General features: G+C 44.1%; 1 protein-coding gene across 1 annotated transcript; it reads right to left on the bottom strand.

The window, feature by feature from the left end:
- Positions 1–22,588: 22,588 nt before the first annotated feature.
- On the bottom strand, positions 22,589–24,185 carry LOC147452121 (uncharacterized). Its single transcript, XM_086518883.1, has one exon. It carries the CDS (start codon positions 24,110–24,112, stop codon positions 22,811–22,813), a length of 1,302 nt encoding a protein of 433 aa, XP_086375009.1. The 5' UTR covers positions 24,113–24,185; the 3' UTR covers positions 22,589–22,810.
- Between the last annotated feature and the right edge of the window lie 266 nt (positions 24,186–24,451).

Here is a 24,451-nt window from a genome sequence, read left to right as displayed (position 1 = left end):
CTTTGCTCCTGGGTTTGGTTCTTTTTGAGTATGGCTTCATAAGCTTTTAGAAGCGCATCCAACTGCTCATTTACCTTGTCAGCCAGTACAGATCCTCCTGATCCTGCACTTTTGGGCTCTGCTATTTCCTTGGGTGCTATGGTTGACGTGGTGTGTGAGCTTAAGCTAGCTAGATCCTCTAACCGCTCTAATCTATCCTTTGTATGTTTCAATTCCTCGGATAGAGCTGTTTGCTCTCGTTCTTTCCTGGCTTTCATACGCGCTTTTCTAGCTTTCTAAGTGCTTCTCTGATTTTTCATTTCTGAACTTTGGGCATCGATTTTTGGCTCTTCAACTATGGGTTGGTTCGCCATTCTTTGAGCTTGGGCTCGTGTTACTGCCTGAATAGGTATGATTGTTTCATTTTCTGACCCTCCACTAGAAGGTACTGTTTCTAGCATGTTCAAGGTGGTTTTTGCTCCTTTGCTCGGGTTTTTAGGGCAATTGGGAATCAAATGAGTAACTCCACACTCAGTGCAGTATGCATTGACTCTAATGATTTCATCATGAGGACAGTCTCTTAGCCAATGGGCTGTTTAGCCTGGGGTTTGGCGTACAAGTTAATCTTTTTTAGCACTTCATCTACAAGCTGCTCTTGGTTTACAGTTACTTCTCCTTTCGGTGCTGTCTTAGAAGACTTGCTTCCACTTTGTTGTGAAGACGAATCATCGTCAAGGTCCTTGAACTCCCCCTCTTTGTAGACCGCACAATTGTGCACAAGGTAAAGAGCCTCCTTGGTCAACTCATTCAACGTCGTGCTCCTCTTCATATGTAAGTCTTTCTGGAGATCCGCATTCCTTAGTCCTTGGATGAATATCAACATAAGTCTGGACTGAGTTGGCAGTTCTTCCAAGGGACAGAACTTAACATATCTTTTTAGTCTTAGGGCTGCCTTTCGTACAAATTCTCCATCTTTCTGTTTGAATTTATGGATTTGTGAGACGGTATTATGAGCTATCCCCTTTGTGAGAATTCCTCGATAAATTCGTCAAACACTTCCTCCATAGACTCAAAGTCTCTACGCTCTACAGAGTCAAACCAAGTGGCAGCATCATCCTCTATGGTTAGTCCAAACCCTGCAAATTGGGTAGGAAAGTCTAACACCTCTTCGGCTCTAATTACACGCACAAAGGCTGCTACATGATCTCTTGGGTCTCTGCTTCCTGTGTATTTCTTGTTTACCCATTTTTACACTTGAGAAGGTCTAATTCTCCGATGGTCTACAAACCTCATTATTGGATCTCCACGTCCTAATCGATATACCTCCTTAGGTCTTCTGTAATAGACTGGTTCCTCTCCCAGTGGTGCTCCTAAGCCATAATTTCTAACAGTTCTCGCCAGAGATGGTTCATCTCTTCGAACTCGTTCTATGGGTGGTCCTCCAGGCTCTGTTGACCCTTGAGTCTTTGGCTTACTCTCTCCTTGATACCTTGAATAGAGTGGTGGTTCTTGCAAATCCCTTAGCCCTCGTGCGGCTTGATAACCCTCTCGGCTTCGGTCTTGTTCCAATGTTGCACTCTGTCGAAGCCATGCCTGCAATGATGGCTGGTTTGTCAGTTGGTCTTGGTTGTTGAATGCTTGCGGTCGGGTGGAATGTGAGGTAGCATCATAATCTTCTGAAAAAGGATTCGTTGACTTACTTGGGGTGTAGGTGGCTCTTGGCACTTCTTCAGGGGCATATGCTGATGCTCCTGGACCTGTTGCCCTTTCTACCTCCTATGGGAGAATACGTTGGTATTCTCGCCCGTATCTATCAACAAAAATTATACCCTTCCCCATGGCAGTTTCATAAGAGAATAAGTAAAGAACTTTGTCTTTGCTTAATTCGTTTACGTATGGTTCTTTGCTGCGAAAGTAAGCGATTATGCCCTCACTCTCATGCTTGTAGATTCCCACGTTCTCGTTATAAGTTGGAACCATGGTTGTTTTCTTATCATATATAAAAATAGCTCCGGGCCGATCAATGTTTGGTGGCGGTTCTTGAGCTTCTGAAACCATTTTCCCTTTCGCCACATTATCTCCATATCTGTTGTAATCTTCAGGGTTACTAACTATCAGATAGTGGTTCTCCTTTTTGTCTCGGAATCTATCTCCATCATCATAGACTCGGATTATCTCCAATCTCTGAGCTGGCCTCTCTTCGATACAAATGCATTTGCGTCCTCGATAGTCAGAATAGACTAGGGCTCCCCTCGAGTTTGTTCCCTCTAAGAAGATCACAGTGAGCTTGGAATCATTCAAAGGATTTTGGGAGGTGCTTCCTCCTGGCATTGGTCCGTCATAGGTGAAACCTCCTAGCTGTTGACTACCCATCATGAAGAAAGATTTGTCTGACGAAGTGTCAGTATCACTACCTTCCTCAATAATCGGTGCTAGCGGATCTAACCTTGCCTGAGTTACACTCTCTTCGGTGAATACTAAGCTACCTTGGTCACCTGCCACCTTCTGGTCTCTAACAATGTATCTTCCTGATCTTAAATTCATCAAACTTATCAATGCAATTTATCACAAATCCAACCACTCACCTGGCTAAGGATCAGTCTCCGCACAACTTCTTGCTTTATTGCTGAATATACCTGTACACAAGCGTTTAATTTCGGCAATCGAATCAAAGCATTTATCTGCTAGAGGTTATCTTAGTAATGATTGGTATAACTGGAGAATTAATCTCAATCACTATTGTATTTTATACACTGCTGATGTTTTGGACTATGTCTGCTAATATGAAACTGTACTTCCCTCGGATGTTGGTCAAGTTACGCGAAAAAGTCTGAATTCAGTCTTTGCTCCGTCAAATGGACAAACAAGGTCTAAATTCACTTCTGAAAGAAGTTCTGGAACCTTAAGCCAAATGGAATCTCACTATCTAAACCCAGTCAAATTTTCTCTTCAGTAAGCCCCAATAGACATCCTCGCGTAGGATGTCTCCTGCATTGTTTTGCCTGGAGTTTTGCACTATGGTTTCCCCTTGATGTGTTGAGCTCACAGCTGTTTTTACTTTTTGATTTGGACACCTATAAGCTGGTCAATGAGATAGAAATCTGTTCTGACAGCCTGTTGCTGATCTTGATCAGTCTAATCAACTCCAATTTGGACCAAAATTGACTAGGAGGCTTGCCTTTAAGCTATACAACACCTTGCTATGCTCACAGTCAGTATCTGGCTTCAAATTCTTGCTTTAGAAATCCTACGCGTAGGATGTCTTTTTCATCAGAATGGCTTCAAACTCAAAGCACAGGCTCCCTTTGAGTTGCTGATTACTTTGGTATACTCAAAATTTGGTTTGGAGTCCAAAATCACACAGAAGACATCCTACGCGGAGGATGTCTTTTTGGCCTGTTTGACCCCAGACTTGACCCACAGTTTTCCCTTGATGTCAGTAACCCAGTGGTATGCTTTTTTTTTAAATTTGGATTTCAAAAGTCCTCAATTTTATCACCCAAATGAGATGAAACCCCTTTCAGTCACTCAATATATCATGCAAGACATGCTCATGCAGCCATCTTATGGTTTTGGTCTCAAAATAATGTTTTGGCACAATTTGGGTAGGATGTCTGGCAATTTCAGTGTATCTGGCCTTATCCTGTCAAGATATGGTCAAATTTTCACTTTCCAGTTGAAATTCGGGTAAACCCCACCCTCTGAACACACTGGTCAACTCAAAATCCCAAAATTCCCACCAGATTAGCTTGTAGACATCCTACACGTAGGATGTCTCCTGGTTTGAAATTAATTTTTTTCATGACAGAAATGCTCCTGATGCTCTGTAGCTCTATCAGAAACACTCACAGTAACTTTTGGACTTCCTTAGGCTTTCAAACACACTTTTGCGTCTTTTTGCGTATTTTACAAACTTGTGATGACTTTACCAAGCAAGTATACATGCATGAAATGCTCTAGATCCTGAATCATGATGTCCTACTTACTCTACTCCTACTCATCATGTGAACTGGTGATAATGGTGTTTTTGGTTGCTTTCTGGCCTCTCCGGACTCTCAAGCTCTCCTCTCACCGCTTCTACCACTCCAATTCCTACTTAAGAACTCGACTACTACCTAAAACTATCTTGGTCTACCTGGTCTACCTAAGTCGAAGGACCTAGGCCAGACACACGCTTCCTACACTCCCTTTAGGACCTAGAGAGTCCTACACCCTCTGATCCTATCTAAATGTAAAACAAGACTTTTGGCAAGCCAAAAATCCCTATCCTCAAGGATTAGTTTCGGTCACCTACCTAAGGTTTTTGTCCCCGGCAGCGGCGCCAATGTTGGACGGATACGCCGCGACGGACGTCAGCACAGCGAGAACTCACCTAACATATAATGTCAGCTAAGGATGAAGCTCGACCCGCAGGCGCGTGGAAGCAAGCATAAGGTGTCAACCTACACTCAACCGACTCCTAACTAATTCCTACAGAGGTCTCTACCAATTATATAAGTCAGAGCCTTCAAGAGTGCATAAGAGGAAACTTCCTACAACGCTTTCTAGAGCCGAACACCCATCAAACAATCTCGAAACACCATAGAACTTGAAGGAGACCCTACTAATACCAATAGGTCGCTCTCCCTAAGGTCTATGAATCAAAACCCCAACCCAAAACACATGGTGCAAAATCACGTAGGATGTCTGGTCGAAATTTGCAGGTCTTCGTTTCCAAAATCTAAAGTGCTTAATGTGTAGTTCTACTCAACGTGAACGCGTGGATATGCTACAATGCAAAATCGGACAACGTATGCTCACCCAATCACCCGATGAAGATCGTAGAAGGAGCTCACAGAACCGGACCGTACGCGCGCAATGTAGGTATCGACGCGTAGTTTTCATCGGAGGCAACACGCTACACTTCTCCGCACTCGATTCCGACCACTGGTGCACACGTAGCGTCAAGATGAAGCTCACACTCTCTCTCGCACACAGTACGCTCACTCACAGACTTCAAAAACTTGTTTTAAAAATGACAAAAGGTTTTTCATTAAGGTCAAAAAGTGGTATATATACCTTATAATTCTCAAACCCTAAAGTTCCAAAATCAACCAACTACTCCATCTATCTATTAAAACAAAGATACAATCTAGAAACTTATGTAAGTCCCAATATTTACAAAGGTGAAAAATCGGGTTTCTTCAATAAATGAATAATTACAAAAAATGATAGTCCTCCGAGTAGTTAGTCTTCGTGGGGTGTGTCCAGCTTCTAACACACTACTCAACGTTTCTCATTACAGAGTAGATAGAATGTCTCTCACAATGGTTTACATATTTGTCATCATTAACAATGTGGCACTAATCAAGGAGCTTTATCCAATATTCCACAATTGCTTTTGAAATTCCATGCTTTACTAAGGCCTTATATCCCAGTCGTAGTACTTGACAATAGTATACATCAAGAGCATGCTTTTATTTCTTAACTTTTAGTTCACAACGGACAAGCTTTATCACATTCTTGGGAGACACTTGTATGAGGACTCTTACAGTCATTTGTCATGGGGTGTTGGCCTAGTGGTTAAGGTGAGGCTTTAAGCGCACCCATTGTGGTTCAACCCTTGAGACATATGGGTGTGGGTGAGTGGGTGCAATCCCGTAAAACTAGTCAAAGCGAAGCTTCGAACAACAAAAAGAAAAAGGACTCTTACACTCATTTATTCTCACATACAGGCCAATAAAGCAAGTTATGGCTTTAAGCGCACCCATTGTGGTTCAAGCCTTGAGACATGTGGGTGTGGGTGAGTGGGTGCAATCCCATAAAACTAGTCGAAGCGAAGCTTCAAATGGCAAAAAAAAAAAGGACTCTTACACTCATTTATTCTCACATAGAGGCCAATAAAGCAAGCTATATGAATTATTCTTACACTCAGGCCAATAAAGCAAGTTATGTACAAAAGCCTCCATATAATGAAGTTAACTATGATTGGACATGTTTTGGGCAATGAAAGGCCTTGTAAGCTAAAAATTTGCTTGTAGGACAATCAAGCAAAATTTTGGGTGAAACATAGATGGCAAGTTTGTAAAAAAAGTTTGTAAAAATAGAAGATGAAAGATAGATTTGATGAGTTGAGTGTTGAAGGTCTCCCCAAACATAGATGGCAAGTTTGCAAAAATAGAGGATGAAAGATAGATTTGATGAGCTGAGTGTTAAAGGTCTCCCCAAAAAGCCACCATGCGCTATTCAATATGGATCATTTTAATGTAAATTCCACCTTGCCCCCTTTCACATTGAGGATTGAAAGCCACCTTTATTTGCTCCTCGATTAGGTAGGATCCTTGACAATATCTTCATCTTTTGGTAGGCCATGGCTTTGGCCTGTGTATATATATGATGGAGGAGACGATGATTTCGCTCAGGTAGCGGTTTTGTGCACCATTGCTACCATCAAGTGGCATTAACGAGGGGCAAGTGTTGAGGTTTGCATTGTCCACATTTGTCAAGCAGGACTGCCCTCTTTGAACCTTTTTTGTTTCTGATTTTTGGTTGATACATACCTCATGGCACAAGAGATTGAGCTCATAGCATTGTCTATGCCTATTTGTGATCAGGAGCTGCTCGATGTAGAGTTTTGTATTTGCACTGATTATGTGGCTTTGGGTGTGCTAATTGACTTGTTGATTTTTGGATTGGTTAGAGTCACCAGTTGTGATTGATATCCAAGCGAGGGTGGTTATTGTTGGATCTTTCTTGGGATGCCTATGTGAAACTTGGGCTTCCAAGTAAGCCTTCATCTTTGACAATGGAGAAGAGTGTGTGTGTGTGTGTGTGTGTGTGTGAGAGAGAGAGAGAGAGAGAGAGAGAGAGAGAGAGAGAGTCTACCTAACACATTGACTCTATGCTATATATATAGCTAGTTCCCGTTGTGGAAGGATGAATTGTTCCATACATGGTTTGTGAATGTTATACACGAGCCCTGTAATTTATGCATGTATCACCTAAATTTGATTAGAATCTGGCATGTACAAAATGAATGTCCTCATGAATTTACATAGATCCTGAAATATAGCGACCCATACAAAGGGGGATATTTTTAGGCGAGCACTTTTTTGGAATCGGAGGAGCAAATTCAAAAATCCTCTCTCTCTCTCTCTCTCTCTCTCTCTCTCTCTCAATGCTCACTCACCCTTATGGAGGCTTCTTCTCTCGCTCTCTTCATCTTTCATTCCATGTCTCTTCCAACGTTCCTCCTTCATGCACCTTGGTACCTCCTCCCTTAGCACTTTGTAACCCCTCTCTCTCTCTCTCTCTCTCTCTCTCTCAAATTGTCCGATCTCTTACTCACTTCTTCCCATCTTCTAATGCAGTCGACAAATGCACAAGCATTGAGGCAACCCGAAACACACGATTGAGATCCCATAAGGGTTAGTGAGCCTCTCACCTTTCGTTATGGAGGAATAATCTCTCTCTCTCTCTCTCTCTCTCTCTCTCTCTAACCCTAGAACAGGTCGCTGTCGTCCTCTCTCCCCTAGGGCGAGGGGCTGCCCTATGGATAGGTGGAAAGCCATAGCCCCGGCCCCCCAAGCTAATCTGCGACTTGCGCGGCCTGTGGCGTCGCAGGACTACCTGCACAACAGAGATGACACCAGCAACGTCAGTAGGGACGAATCTAGCAATGCATCCTGATGATGGCGAAGGCGAGGCTCCCTCTGCTGGCGATGACGAGGGACTGTTGGAGCTGCTAGAGCTGCTGCGGCAGGTGGTGGTGCCCATCGTAGCAAGGACACTCCCAAGAGATGACGCAGGAGGTTCTTTCTCGCCCTCTCTCTCTCTTTCTCTCGCTACTCAGACATCAAGAGCCCCGCTGAAAGGTAAGGGCTTCAAATGAAACCCATATCCATTGTAAAGCTCCCAATAAATCTCTGTGCACTTTGTGACAAAGTGAGCAACAACCATCATAGTCCGACTTTTTACCATGAATACAACAAAGATCACGATGAGAAGCCGGCCCAATTTTACACCCGTTGTGCCAGCACCGAGCAAGAGCGATCGGATTGGATAGCTTCAAAGAGCCCTTGACCAGCTTATGGAAGAAAATCGGGATCTCAAGGCTCGCCTCGGCAAGCTTGAGGCGCTCTTTGACTCCATGGTCAATCTTGCCACAGACAAAGTAAGAGAAGTTGAGATGAAAGTCACCCACGCTCAGTCTATAGCCTTTGCAAAAGTACAAATTGGAGTGACAATGGAGTTTCATGAGAAACTCCAAGAAGAGAATGCCCTTAAGATCCGGATTGGTGGGCTTCCCTCACCATGGTGCACTATCGAGGACACCCTGAAGAGGCAATCATCAAGCTCAATGATATTATTCAGCCCATCAACATCAAGCCAGAAGCCATTTCCTGGATTAACGACACACACATAGGAAAGTACCACCGGAGCATTGCCTTCTCACTTTTAAGGACAAAGAGGAGCGAGGGAGGCTATTGTGCCAATCTTGCCTCCTCAAAGGAACAAATGTTTGGATTGCTGAGGAGCTGACCATGAATCAACTCAAGGTTAAAAAGTGCGAGCTCGAGAAGGTCAACAAAGCCCGAAAGCAAGGCAAATGGGCAGTCTACCGAGGGGGGAAGGCCATCATTCAAAGTTTCGAACTTCCAAAGGGGTCTCCCCTTACCCAACCCTACTTAGGTTTAGGTCTTGTTTCCTTTCTTTTCTTATCTTAGTCCTTAACTGATATGTATCCAATGCCCTCACTTAAAAGGCTACGTTGTAATGTTTTTGTCTCTGGTCCTATGGGTCATATATGACCTCCATGAACGATAATGAAATCTCTCTCTCTCTCTCTCTCTCTCTCTCTCTCTCTCTCTCCATGCTTACTCTCTTCTTCCCATGTACCAACACACAATTTTGCGCGGGTTGGCAAATGCACAACGCATCATGAAAACCCGGACAACACGATTGACCCTCCATAAGGGTAAGTGAGCCTCTCATCTTTAACATATGGAGGAATAATCTCTCTCTCTCTCTCTCTCTCTCTCTCTGCTCTTTTCTTCCCATCTACCAACACATAATTCAGTGCGCGCTGACAAACACACTAAGCATAGTGGCAACTCAGATAGAAACATAGAGTGAGAGAGAGACGATAAGAAAGCATGGTTTAGGGTGACAAAAAAACACACGCATGCGCATGCGCACGTGCACACACACACACACACACACACACACACACACACACACACACACACACAAGAGAGAGAGATCATGAGACATAGGCAATGATATGCCACCAAAATGTTTCAAGGACAACAGAAACTAGGATACTTAAAAGATGAACATCCATTAATAATAGAAAATATTACATTTCATTTTACTTACAGTACATCAGGCATCACTTTATCTGGTGCAGTCGCATTCATTTTTTGGAACCCCCGGATTTGTAGGAGTACTGCCCTCTATAGGCAAGAGATGATTCACCACGCACCCTAGCTATTCCTTGAGTCTCCTCTCATCCTCCTTCGTGATGATTCCAACTTTCTTCTAGCAGGAGAAAGCAAATTGCCCCTTATCGTTTGCTTAGCAACGAGTGCATGTTGAGTTTTGTGCGGCATTGATAAAGGTGATACACATCCATTGTTGCCTTGAGAGCCTCTCAAAACCATTTGGCTCCATATGTTGCTCCTCCATTGGGGATGGCCTCCATGGTATCCTACACTGACTTGATGTTATTCTCAAGATTGAGATATTGTGGAGAGATAGACAAGTGCTCTATGATAGCTTTTGAACGGTTACACAAAAAATTAAAGTGAATACCAATTTCATAGCATTTGGAAGACTATTAATGTATTATTCATTACTTTATTACTGATGTGACACCTCTACAACAAGTTACCCTTTCACACAATCAACAAAATAATTGCAAAACAATAGACTGTAATGTGTTCATTACATGGTCATATCAAAAAATGATAGTAGGGTCAACTTCCTAAGCCAACTTACAAAAAATTGGAAACGGAAAATGCTACGCATGGATGGTTAGCTAGGTCCTGCCCCGACTAAGTATCTTAATCATATCAACATTATATAGAACAGGTTGATGGATAATCATGTTCTCATTTTAGCATAACCCTAGTAAACGCAAAAGAAAAAATAGAGGTGTTTGCATGCAAGATATGGTTTTTTCTTTGCCACCCTATCCATGAAGTCTGGGATGTGCACGACGACTCCTTGAAACTACAAACACTCTACAATGCGACATGACCATATTCACTGTGGGACTCTATTTTGAAGACCTCATGAACACCATCTACCCCACATACCTCCTCTACCACCTTTGACTCCAGCGCTAGTGCTAGGCTGATCTTGCATACAACATCTTTGAAAATGGAAGACCGGTATGGTACGTACACACAATCCCGCATTGTCGCTTGTGCACTCCTTGAGGAGTGGATGTATCATCTGACCTGATAGGCATGTTGGTCTAGTTTTGAGTAGAAGCAATTGGTGCTACAAGAGAGTTTCTTTCATTTCTAAACTCCACTTGAACCCCCCTTTAAACAATATTTGCACCTCATCACTAGCTAGGTTGATGCCCACATGCATGGGCCAAATGTGTGGTGGAACATTGAGGGTGTGGCTTTATGTTTTGGTCTACTGTGTAGCAATGTAGAACATGATTTGGACAAAACCAAAACCAATGTGCACCATATCTTCGGGATGCTTTCAATATTCTTCAAAAGACGAGGCCGGTACACCAAGGCTTGAACCTGCAATATTTTGTCCACACCTTTGTCCTTCTCTTACTGTGCCATTGTACGTGACTCTGCTACCTTGTGGCAATCATATATCCCACATTGCTTAATTTACCTTGCGTTTTATTACACACTTTCCACCTAAATTTGTCCTACATTTTGGGGTTTGTGATGTGCTTTCCTATGCAAAGTCAATCTTATGGGGCTTCCCATACTTCTTACGATCTTTGCTAATTGGGTTGTACTCTGGCTTGTTTGATGCATCATCTTCTGTATTAATAACTTCACTTGGTCTTTGCTTCCGCCATGACGTCTCCTTATCCCGTTGTCAGGAGTTTTTTGGAGCAAGGGATTGTGCATATGTACATACACATGCATGGTGCATCGAATATGGGATTTCCCAATTTCCATAGCCAGGTGGTTACGTGGGGCCCACGTGTGTACAGGTAGGACAAGGTGTACATAGTGCAGCGACTTTCAATATTACCAGTACCAGTGTGTTTTTTCTACAATAAGGAGAAGTTGGTAGCACGTAAAAATTCTCGAGGAAGCTATCTGCGGGCCGACGACATGAGGTAAGCAGGTGTGTCAGATGGCATCTAGTGGCGTCAGGAGGCCGAATGGGGTCAATATTTGCACGTGGATGAGTAAAGAAACAACTTGGGTGTTTTCTTGTGATAATTATGCAGAAAGGTCATCATAAGGACCATATTTTGGGGCCACTTCACGTGGTGGCGGGATGTATTATTGAAAAAAGCTGAGTGCCAGGTGTGCGGATGATGCAAAAAGGTGACAACTATGCACTGCGAGGTCAGTTTTTGGCCTGTTCGGGGTCCGTTTGAGGTCATCTAAAAGGCCAAGGGTGCCCAAGTAATAAAGCTAAGTGTGGGAACTGAAAAATCAGAGAGAAGACCAGAAAAAACGTGGAGAAGAGAGGAGGAACAACCGCAGGTGTGTATTTGGGGTTTTCGGAGCCTGTTTTGGCTGTAAACTGCTCATCCGAGGTCGGATTTGAGCACTTTGACATTGTAAACTGGGGTTTTGGGCCGTTCCAGACGCGATGGCGCTGTCCATTTTGCCAAATTACTCACTCTTTTTCTGCTGTTTTTCTGTGTAATCTTCTCCGGTGAGTGAAGCCTCTACTTAACTTTGTGGTTGTATCTGGTGTATTTCTTCAATATTGTGTGAGCTATTTGCCCCATTGGTGTTGGCCCAAGATCAATTGTATCCAAACATCAGAAATTCTCCTCTTTTGAGCTGAGTTTTTTGGGTGTGTGTGTGTGTGTGTGCGTCTGTGTGGAGTGGGCAACTGGATAGTCTCTCTCCTCTCACTCCAGAGGTGTGTTTCCTGTCTCGGCCAAGTGTGTTGTGTAAGCCGAGTGGTGCCCCATAGTGTGTGTGTCCCTGTCTCGACCAGGTGTGTTGTGTAAGCCGAGTGGTGCCCCATAGTGTGTGTGTGTGTGTATGTGTGGAGTGGGCAACTGGATAGTCTCTCTCCTCTCACTCCAGAGGTGTGTTCCCTGTCTCGGCCAGGTGTGTTGTGTAAGCCGAGTGGTGCCCCATAGTGTGTGTGTGTATCATTCCAAGAGTGTGTGTCGGGTCGTTATAGAGGCGCTGTGTGTGTTTTCATCCCGCTCACATTCTTTTGGCGCCCCCACGGAGGATCTTCTTCGAGTACCTTCTGCTTTGAGCTTCAAGCTTCAAGATTCGGGATTACAGGTTGCAGATTACAGGTTACAGGGACAAGTACAGGTACAAGTGATTCACACAGGTACAGGTAGCTGGAGTACAGTGATATAGTAGCAGTGATGTCACTTACAGTTGTTGTGGGTATGCATCACTTGGCGCCTATTTGAGCGCATTGTCTGCTGGATTGTACGTTACTTGTGGAAGCTGTCATTGTGCGCATTTGTGGAGCCATACTTGGTTGTATTTGGCAGTCCCAACCATTTCTGAGACTTGGTCTGGAAGATAGTCATTTTTGAGACTTGACTATACGCGATTTGCATTCGCCTTCGTGTGAGGGTCGATAGTATGAGGTTTTTATTGAGCTGGGGGATTCTCAAATGTGGAGATCCTTTCGGTGATACAGGTAGCTGGAGCACCCTTTTTGTGACCTCGCCATAGGCTATGTACTAGTGATTCCTACTTGATGCCCGGGTTCTATTGTTGGCAGTTTATGCATACATATACGGTCTATATTTTGGGTTCTCACTGCTCTACTTCTGGGGAAACTCTGCCAAAATTTTTTCGAGTCGTGATGGCTGGTTTTTTGGTCTTTTGAGCCATTTATGCTGTTATGCTGCTGAAATTTTGGCAAAATCAGAGGATAAGACAGGTGTGCTTTCTTGGGAGCTGCATGGTTGACTTTAATGGATGATCAAAGTGGCCCTCAATTCACTCCTTTTCATTTAACTCAGAGAATCTAGATAAATGTTCATGTGTCCAGGAAGATTTTTTTCCAACAGCGCATAGTCTTTATGTTCGGGCCAAGAAGATTAAGAGAGATCCTCGAATGTCCTTTGCCTGTTGTAATTCCAATGATCAACTATGAAAACTCATTTGATGTGCATGTGTTTGTCCTTATCTAAAGTTGAGCTCCATTGAGGTTTTTGGGGATTGAGTCAGTCAAAAGTTGTGGGTTCTTGCACGTGTGTTTGAAGGGGTTCTCAAAGCATAGTAGCTTGGGTAGCCATGGCTTTCTCTTATCCGAAATTTCATGGAAGAAGTGGTGAAGATGCGGAAGACTTTCTGGAGCAAGTCGAGGTGGCATGCATAAGCAACAATATGTGTGATGAGGAGAATATTTTGAGGCTATTTGGATTGCTTTTGAAAGATGAGGCCCGTGTTTGGCTCATGGATTTGGAAGCTAAAGAAGCAGTGGCTTCTTCTTATGGTTTGAGTCTTGACAAGTTTATAGAAGCTTTTTTAGAACGTTTCCAAGTTTTTGAAGATGCAAATGCAGTATGGAATGAGCTCAATGCTCTTAAGCAAGGTTCTTGTCAAGGTGTTGATGCCTATGTACAAGGTTTTACAGATTTATGGACTCGTTGGTGTGTTGCTCTTAAGGATGAGACCCCCCCTTGTTCATTGAAGAAAAGTTCTTTTGTTGATGGTTTGTCACCTTGGTTGCGGTTCGAGGTTGAGTTGAAGACGCCCGAGTCTTTTGAAGATGCGGTATGCATTGCAAAGCACAAGGAATGGAAGTTTAAGCGTCTTTAGGAACATGGTATCAGTACAGGTATGCATGTGCAAAATGGATTTGGCATGGAAGATGAAGTTAAGCCTAAGCAGGTGAAAAGTAGCCTATCCTATGATGTTTCTCGTTTCTTCCCAAGGTCTATTGTGAAGCGTAAAGAGGTCTTGCAGGTTGACAGGTTTATGGAAGAGCCTAAAGAGGTGAGTAATGCTTTGGATACATGATTGAAAAGTCTTGAAGAGGATGCATTGGCTACTTGTGTACCTTGTGATTCTAGGTGTGAGTGTGAGGTTGAGGTTATTGATGATGAGCACGTATCTTTGGATACTAGTTCCTTGGAAATTAGGGAAGAGGGCAAGGTTGAGAGCCATTTTGTGGATTTGTTGGATGTGGAACCTGTTTTGAAGCCATATGTTGATGGATGTGCAGTGATTGAATCGATTTGTGAGCATGATTGTGGTTTAGAGCAGGGATCTGTATTCTTGGAGACTGATGAACCCATGCTAGAAGCTATGGATAGTGGTGATAGCCATGATTATGATGTGGATGAAGTTATGTGTGATGATGAGTATGCTTATGATGAGGAGAAGGGGTTTGGCATATATGAGTCCAATCTCAGCTATGTGGATGCCTATGCTAGGGATATGTGTGCTGCGGGGCTACTTTTTTGCTTTGGATATCAACAACTTTACCTTCACACAATGCTTTTAGCTACTTGGGTGCATGATTTGCAGGTTGTTGCTATGGCTGGTGAAGCCAAGATGCCATGTGATGAGTCACTTGAGTTGTCTCTATCGGCGGTTGGGTTGAATGTGGCATGCAATATTTATGCTTTTGGAACTCCAGACAGGGCGGATGTGTTAGTTGGATATGCCTATGGTGCATTTTGGTTGATTGTTGACAAATGTAGGTGTGGTGTTATGATGCTTCTTGTGAATCAGGCGATATACCTTTGGACTTTTGATCCAGGTGGAATGAGCATCTACTAGTGCTGATGCTGAGCATGAATGCTCTAGCAGGCTAGGGGGTGGGCAAATTATGTCAGGAGTTTTTTGGAGGAAGGGATTGTGCATATGTACATACACATGCATGGTGCATCGAATAAAGGATTTCCCAATTTCCATAGCCAGGTGGTTACGTGGGGCCCACGTGTGCACAGGTAGGACAGGGTGTACATAGTGCAGCGACTTTCACTATTACCAGTACCAGTGTGTTTTTTCTACAATAAGGAGGAGTTGGTAGCGCGTAAAAATTCTCGAGGAAGCTATCCACGGGCCGACGACATGAGGTAAGCAGGTGCGTCAGATGGCATCTAGTGGCGTCAGGAGGCCGAATGGGGTCAATATTTGCACGTGGATGAGTAAAGACACAACTTGGGTGTTTTCTTGTGATAATTATGCAGAAAGGTCATCATGAGGACCATATTTTGGGGCCACTTCACGTGGTGGCGGGATGTATTATTGAAAAAAGCTGAGTGCCAGGTGTGCGGATGATGCAAAAAGGTGACAACTATGCACTACGAGGTCAATTTTTGGCCTGTTCGGGGTCCGTTTGAGGTCATCTAAAAGGCCAAGGGTGCCCAAGTAATAAAGCTAAGTGTGGGAACTGAAAAATCAGAGAGAAGACCAGAAAAAACGTGGAGAAGAGAGGAGGAACAGCTGCAGGTGTGTTTTTTAGGTTTTCGGAGCCTGTTTTGGCCGTAAACTGCTCATCCGAGGTCGGATTTGAGCACTTTGACATTGTAGACTGGGGTTTTGGGCCGTTCCGGACGCGATGGCGCTGTCCATTTTGCCAAATTACTCACTCTTTTTCTGCTGTTTTTCTGTGTAATCTTCTCCGGTGAGTGAAGCCTCTGCTTAACTTTGTGGTTGTATCTGGTGTATTTCTTCAATATTGTGTGAGCTATTTGCCCCATTGGTGTTGGCCCAAGCTCAATTGTATCTAAAGATAAGAAATTCTCCTCTTTTGAGCTGAGTTTTTTGGGTGTGTGTGTGTCTGTGTGGAGTGGGCAACTGGATAGTCTCTCTCCTCTCACTCCAGAGGTGTGTTCCCTGTCTTGGCCAGGTGTGTTGTGTAAGCCGAGTGGTGCCCCATAGTGTGTGTGTGTATCATTCCAAGAGTGTGTGTCGGGTCGTTATAGAGGCGCTGTGTGTGTTTTCATACACAAAACTTGTGTATATTTAGACCTAACTCTGTGAACTTGGCATGTTTTGAAGGTCAGTGTCTACTGTGGTGGCAAAGATTCTTTTGGCAATGATGCTGTCCTTAAACTTAAGCGAGACTGCATATGAATTTTTCCACGATAGCAAGTTTCTTGGTCAAGGAAAGGAGAGAAATGTTTTGAAATGTCCATAGTATGTCTAGAATCCGGTGTGGACATGGTGAACCAAATGAGACAAGATGGGGACGATGATCTTCGACGTGCGTGGATTCAATTCGATCACACATACGCATTACCAATGGGGTCACCATGGCCTATCATGTCTATGACGAAGGAAGCTCAAGGCACACAATAGAGAGTGTATTACTTACTGTGTAATCGAAAGATAGATAGCCCTAGAGTGATGGGCGTATATACAATGCACGGGGGAAAAAACCTCCTAAAGAGGGAAAAAATGCCCCGACGGTCCTAGTGTGTTCACACACATCACTACCACATGTATATGGTAACAAATCCCCCCTCGAGTGATGCGGTGAACGAGAGCTGGCACATGAGTAAAGGGAAGTCCCATGCCCTGAGGACATGATCAGTCCACAAAGGGGAGTAAGCCCAAAGCTTTACGGAAAGCTTCAAGATTCTCACGAGACAATGCCTTTGTGAAAAGATCTGCAAGGTTGTCCTGTGTTGGCACATAAGCCAAGCTGATCTCTCCTGCTGAGAGCCTCTCCTTGACATAGTGGTAATGCACCTCAATGTGCTTTGTGTGAGCATGAAAAAGTGGGTTCCTCGCAACTGCCAATGCACTTTGACTGTCAGTGTAGATAGTGTTGGTAGTGTCTTTCCAACACCCAAATCAGCCATAAGGCGTCTGAGCCATACACACTTAACCGTAGCTGTGAAGACTGCCCTGTACTCAGCCTCAAGCCTCGAAGTGGCCACAGTAGGTTGCTTCTTGCTCAACCATGATATACATGAACTGCCAAGCATGAAACAAAAACCACTTGTGGACACTCGCATGTCAAAACAACCAGCCCAATCTGAGTCCGAAAAAGCATGTAAGTCTGGTGGCAATGATCCCCCCTTGGGATAAAACAAGCCAAGATGTAAAGTGCCACTAAGGTAGCAGAAAATCCTCTTGACAGCCTGCCAATGCCTTAGACCCTGGGCTATGCATAAATCTGCTGACCTGTGAGACTGCAAACTGAATATCCGGCCTCGTGTTGCATACATAAATGAGGCAGCCAACAACAGTTTGGTAAAGAGTGACATTAGCAGGATCACCAACATCATGTAGACTCAACTTCAAACTTGTTTCCATGGGAGAGGCAATCAATAGGTTTGCAATCCTCAAGTCCAAACTTACATAGTAATGTCTCTATGTAACTTTCTGACACAAGGCAATACCACCATCACACTGCTTAAACTGTATACCCAAGTAATGACGCAACATCCCCAAATCTTTCATCTTGAAAGTAGCATTCAAATCAGCCTTAAATTCAACAATATGTCTCTCATTTGGTCCAGTGATTAGCAAATCATCGACATAAAGAACCACAATGAGTAGTACATCACCATCACGCTTTACATACAATGTGCTTTCTGTTGGCCTGTTACGAAAGCCTCGTTTAACCAAATGAGTGTCAGCTTTCTCATACCAAGCACGAGGAGATTACTTGAACCCATACAAAGCCTTCTTACATCTGCACACTTTGTCCTCTTGTCCTTTTATGACAAAACCGTGAGGCTGCGTTACATAAACTTCCTCAAATATGTCACCATTCAAGAAAGCAGTAGCAATGTCTGATTGATGTACATCCCAACCAAAATGAGCTACCAATGCACATAGAAAATGCACAGTAGTCATACGACAAGTGGGAGCAAAAGTCTCTTCATAGTCTATGCCTTTTTGCTGTGCATAACCCTTTGCAACAAGTCGAGCCTTATGGCGATCAATCTCACCATCCGGATTGCGTTTCAACTTGTAAACCCACTTCGTACCAATGGCCCTTTTGCCCGGAGACAAATCACATAAAGTCCATATGTCATTCTCTATAAGTGCATCATATTCTGATTGCATGGCAGCCATCCAATTTTGAATTCTGTGCTTCATCAAATGACAGAGGCTCCTCAACATCATGTAAACTAGACACAGCCAAAGCATAACAATCTGATGCATAAGATGCATGGCAAGAGCCTGAACGAGTAAGACTAGACAAAGGTGCATCCATTTACTGTCACGCAAAGTGTGCACCAGCCATTTTGGCATACCTCTAGCCTGTTCATTTTCAGCCCTTTCCTCATCAAGTACATCATGTACATCTGCATTAGTAATAGGCTGATCTGTAACATTTTCAGAAACCCCCATAGGCTGTACATTTGCCTCATCGGAACTTACATTCGTATTTCCAGCACTGAAAAGAGGCAACAAAGTGTCATAAATGTCCTGTGAGCTTACAAAACCGTCTCTAGTACATGACAGCAAGGGCTGAACAGAATCTTCCACGAACACTACATCCTGTGAAACCAGAATACGTTTTGTTTGCGGATGATACAACTTGTAACCTTTGATTTCAGCACTATAACCAACAAAAATACATTTGACAGCCTTATCATCCAATTTTCTGCGCTGCACTTGTGGCACCAAAGCATATGCCAAACAACCAAAAACACGCATGTGCTCAATAGAAGGCTTTCTATCATGCCATGCTTCATATGGAGTAATAGACTGCAAAGCTTTGGTAGGACACATGTTAAGTACATAAGTGGCACACATGATGGCCTCAAGCCAAAAAGTATGCGGCAAAGCTTGACTTTTGACCATACATCATGCCATTTCCGTCAGTGACCTGTTTTTCCTCTCAGCAACACCATTTTGCTAAGGTGTATAAGGCACTGTACATTGGTGTTTTATCCCACGACTAGCCAGAAATGCATTAAATTCATGAGACATATACTCCCCCCCTCAATCAGAACGGAGGGTGCCCAAAGTACATTTTGAGACATTTTCAGCCATAGCCAAAAATTGTTTGAAGCACATAAAAACTTCGAACTTCGCTTTAAGCGGAAATACCCATGCATGCTTGGAGTAATCATCAATGAAAGTCACGAAGTACAGGTAATTACCCAAGGAGGGAGTTTGCATGGGCCCACAAACATCACTATGCACAAGCTACAACCTGCATGTGGCCCGGACTGAACCATCCTTTGGAAACTTAGAACGCTGCATCTTACCCAAAATACAGCCTTCACAAACATGTTTGACAAGTGCTTCAAGAGGTGGCAAAGAAGCAACCATATCAGATTTCTGCAAACACAGCAAACTAGCAAAATACAAATGACCAAAACGTGCATGCCAAAGTTTTGCATCTGAAATAGCCCTTGAATCTGCAACAACAATTGCAAAATTTTGTCCACACTTGTCATACAAAGTGAGCTTATACAGCCCACGACACAAAAGCCCAGATGCAACAATTTCATCACCAAAACTGAGATCATGAACTGTGCATCTGTCATCCACAAATTTGACTAGTGTGAAGGAGCTGCCATTAGCAGCAGTGAGCACAATCTTTCCAACTCCCTGAACTGGATAAGAGGCGTTGTTGGCACAAGGGACCGAATTCCCATGAGGGACAGACTCAAGAGAGGTAAACAATTCACGATGTGAGGTAATGTGCTTTGTAGCACCACTGTCGAAATACCACACATGTGAATCTGCAGCAACTGACAAGCATGCATCATGGACAACAAGATTGTAAGTGCACTCTGCGCTAAAAGCCCATTCTGCATCAACATCAGCATTACAGTCTCCTTTCACAGAAGACTCAACAATGGCTACATTTGTAGTGGAACCAGCATTTGTAGTGGAACCACCATCTTTCTTCTTAGCCTCTTTGGCCTTCAACTTAGGACACGACTTGATCAAGTGATCATTAGCTTTACAATAATGGCAACACATCTTCTTTTTTCCCTTATCACCAGAATTGCCAGACAAAGTGCTGCCAGCAGAAGCATTAGGAACATAATTTTTGCCGCTCGCAGCAGAACCATAAGAAGTGGCTGCATTGCTGTTACCACCCTTTCTTTGAGAAGCAATAAAAGCCTGTTCAATTGCACGCTGCCTAGTCCTGTTTTTTCTGGAAAGTGACTCTTGCAACAGCAATAATGCATCAAACTTGACAACTTCAGGATTTCCTTGGGTCATAAGTCTCCAAGTACTAGCAAAAGTCTGGTAAGAATCTGGTAAGGCATCAAGGATAGTCTGCACAAGGGAACTGTCTGAAATGACTTCACCTGTAGAAATAAGTTGCTCATTGATATCCTTGACACTAGCAAGGAAAGTGTCCATATCATCTTCCTCATGCATAATCTTCGACTCCAGCTCTTTACGCAGCAAAGAAATTTTAGCCTCATTGCGACTTGCATAAAGACCAGCCAAAATATCCCAACCTTGTTTTGCAGATTTTGCTGAATGGATGTGAGGAACAATGGTGCGCTTCACAGACAACGCAATTAATGCATGAGCCTGCGCATCCTTAACATCCCAACGAGCTTGTTTTGCCGTAGGCAAAACAACTCTAACAGCAGCAATCCTTGCAGCAAGACCTGCAACATCCTCAACATCGCCTACATCTTCAGAACCAGGACATACATCAATGCATTGCACAATGTTCGAGACGCACTTTGACACAAGAACATGTTGCATCATATAAGCCTACATAGGGTAGTTGTCCCCATCCAATGTGTCCTCAGCAGCAAACATCTTGAACACATCTGTGTTGTTGTTGTCAGCCATGGTAAATGCTGCACCTGATGTGAAAACTGCCCGAAAATAGGAGAAATGGAGTGGGAACAACATGTACTATATAGTACAAACCGCAGAAGACTATAGGGCACCTGTTATGCAGAAAATGGCACTGATAGAAATTATGCACAAAATGACGAAATTGCCTGTGCAGACCTGCCTGTAGTGGAAACGGAGGCCGAAATGAGCCCAAATCGAAAATCTGAGCAGACCGCGCTCTACGAGCACACCCAAAATATTTGTCGACCTGCGAACGCTCGCCAAAGCTCACTGAAATCGGAGAAAGTGAGCAGGCGTGTACTGGAGCAACTGGCGACTAAGCCCGAGAGGACGCAACCTGCTCTGATACCAATCGTTGGAATTAGGGCTGCAGAGAAACAGACACAACTTGGAGAAGACGAAGGAAGCTCAAGGCATACAATAGAGAGTGTATTACTTAGTGTGTAATGGAAAGATAGATAGCCCTAGAGTGATGGACGTATATACAATGCATGGGGGAAAAAACCTCCTAAAGAGGAAAAAAATGCACCGACGGTCCTAGTGTGTTCACACACATCACTACCACATGTATATGGTAACAATCACTAACCTTATTCTTAATGACTAATAAAAGAAGTTGTGAGGCATCATTGTCCTCACTATGCTCCATCCAAAGTTTTGCATGTTCTTCTTTTCCCTTACACTCTTCATGCACCACACACTCTACAACGAGTAGCTTGTTCTTCTTTTGCCTTGCACTCGGCATGCACCACACACTCTACAACTAGTAGGCTGTTGGTTGCCTAATTTATGCATGCATTGCAAGGATAGATATTCATTATGCAAGTGAGAAAATTTATGCATAGCCCAAGTTTTAAGCAGTAGAAAACAAATGAGCAAATCCACTAGTGATTCGTGTTTCTGCTTAGGAGGTTGTGCACATCTAGGTTGAACATGAAGCATCCTTCGATGTCTAGTGTGAGATTGAGTATAGGAAACCTTTCACAACTATAGTTGAGTGCGTTGGATTAGATGCCCTATGAATGCCTTGCCACCATTATCTTCATTGATGGCTCTAGAGTGCCCTGGTAATTGCAAGGAATTTAGGTGTTGGGCTAGTGTTCCTTGCTTATACAAAGCACATTGACGTGCATTATCATTATGTCAGGGAATGAATATTTGCATGTGAGTCCAACATGGCTATATACTTATACAAGATAGTCCTTCTAATTTTTTCACAAAGTCTTTGCCTCATGATAAGCTCAAAGCTTTAGGATTACTCTGCTTTGTGGATTGATCACATTGGGTATGCCACTTTCCTATAAACATGTTCCAGCTCATGTTTACTGTATCATTTCTAGGGGCATTCATTACCACATTATAGTAGTGATGTGTGTGAACACACATAGGATTGTTGGGCCACTTTTATTCCTTGCTTGGAGATATTTTTCCCCTGGTTGGTATATCTACATATCATACTAGGGATAGTCTTATGTTCGCATTAGCACACTAAGTAATATAACTTCCTGTGTTGTAAACCCTTGAGCTTCTTCTTCATTTTCTCCATCTTTGCATGCATTCTTACAACCATATTCTCTAGCAAGGTTATTCCAGTTTCCTCTTCTTATTTAGACACATACACATCATACGGAGACAGAACCATGCATATACACATACATTTCTTTGAAGAGAACCAACTCTATAATAGCCTTTTAATTTTACGTAGGCCATAAAGAGTATACAGTGTGCAAAGTTTATAAGGAATTGTTGTGTTACAACCATTTCCATTTCTGTTTCTCTCCAAACATGATAGTATGCATGTTCACTGCCTCATAGTCTGTTGATAAGCATATGGAGTATCTCTAGAGGAGTCATAGGGATGTGTCATTTTTTACTTTATTCTTGCAAGGGAGTATGCTAATGTGCTTTGAATGAAGGTATCTTACAATGCCAGGTGAGTATTATGTTGCAAAGTGTGGTAATAGCCATGACAACTTGGCATTGGTGGGAGCATTGAAAGAGTCCCAATGTGTTATTGTTGAAATGAATGCTAGTGTGATACTAAGAGCAATTGTGCATACTTGCCATACACCAAATAGTAGCAGAGGGCTTGTGAAAGCATCGGTTAAGGCTCGCAATTTAGAACCACCTGCAATGATGGCTTCTAGATCTTGACCAAGGTTGTATTTTGAGGCCACGCGAACTAGTAAAGTGGGTGCGAAGAATGGCAACATGAAGAGGAGGAGGAGGAGGAGCGTAGAGAGAGAGCAAAGAGGGCAAAAGGTAGAGTAATGGAAAGAGTAGTAAATGGTGAGAGAAGGAAGGAAGAAGAAGGAGCATCCAAGATAGGCTAGGAGGAGGAGAACTTTGGAGAGGTCAGAATTTGAACGGTCCAGCAGACGTGGCATGTCGCGAAACATGGTGAATTGTCGCACGCGAAGGCGCAGCAGAAGAGGGCGATCGTAGTTGAGGCGTGCCGCGGGCGGATCTATCAGGATCTGCATCAGGATGGGCACGCTACACACGCACAGCATGGCCTCCACCGGGCTGACGCCCAGTCCTCGCTTCCATCGCTCCGCCACTCCCAGCGCGTACCCACCCGCCTGCAGCAGCACCGCCCAAGCTCGTACTCTGCTCAACCGGCCTCTCTCATCCATGGCGCCGAGCTCCAGAACTTGATCTACCGCCGCGAACCCGCACATGAGCAGCGCCTCCCGCTCTTGCAAGCTCTCTTCCTTGTAGAAGAGGGGATCAGGCAGGCGGAGGTAGAGCTTCTCCTCCTCATTGGAAGGTGGCCGAGCGGCCGCGTCGACGTCTGTGTCGCCCAAAAGGGCGGCCACGTAGACAGGCGTGAGCTCGAGAGGGTGAAGAGCAGCGACAGAGTCTGCGGGGACAAGGAAACGGAGGAGATGCGGGCCCGGATCTTGGGAGGCGGGCACCTCGAGCAGCACTGTGGAGCTAAGAGTGAGGTGGGCCATGGCGCCCTCCAGCTGCGCGAACAGCGGCATGCCCTTGCTTAGAAAACTGCCTCGCACCACCGCCAGCGATAAGGCCTGATTCACCAAATGACACACCGTCTCGTAGGGAAAGAGGAAGGTATTAACGGCGTGCCATACAATGCGCCCTATGAGGCCCTCGTTGCTGTTGGGGCCGTGCCGCACTCCCATCTTCCAGCTTGTGCTGACCAGCAATGCGTAGGTGGCCACCGCCGCTACCAGCGTCCACCCCAACGAACGGTTCTCCTCCATAACGATGTCTATCATCCTGATGGTCTCAAACCCGCTCCTGCTACAGACCTTTGTAAAGAGAGAGAGAGAGAGAGAGAGAGAGAGAGAGAGAGAGAGAGGGGGGGGGGGGGGGGGGGGGGGGACGGAGACCTGTTTATGGATTGCTTAAATACTAAAACATCAACATCCGCGTACAATGGAGAGAGAGAGAGAGAGAGAGTCCTGACTCAGAATCCCTTCCTAAAGTCAACCTACCACGTCCATACGCAACGAACGAAGAAGGAGAAGAAGATCTCTGTCTTCGACTTTTAGGAAGATGTGCATCCCCAACTAGCACTCTCTCAAAGTCAAGTCCCACAACTTGCAACTCGTTCC

The sequence above is a fragment of the Adiantum capillus-veneris genome, chromosome 8 (assembly GCF_014529385.1).
Source record: "Adiantum capillus-veneris isolate H3 chromosome 8, ASM1452938v2, whole genome shotgun sequence".
NCBI lineage: Eukaryota > Viridiplantae > Streptophyta > Polypodiopsida > Polypodiales > Pteridaceae > Adiantum > Adiantum capillus-veneris.
This window is presented reverse-complemented; position numbering and strand designations above follow the sequence as displayed.

Coding starts and splice junctions, on each gene's coding strand:
- LOC147452121 (XM_086518883.1), bottom strand. CDS start 24,112: ATGATAGACATCGTTATGGAGGAGAACCGTTCGTTGGGGTGGACGCTG.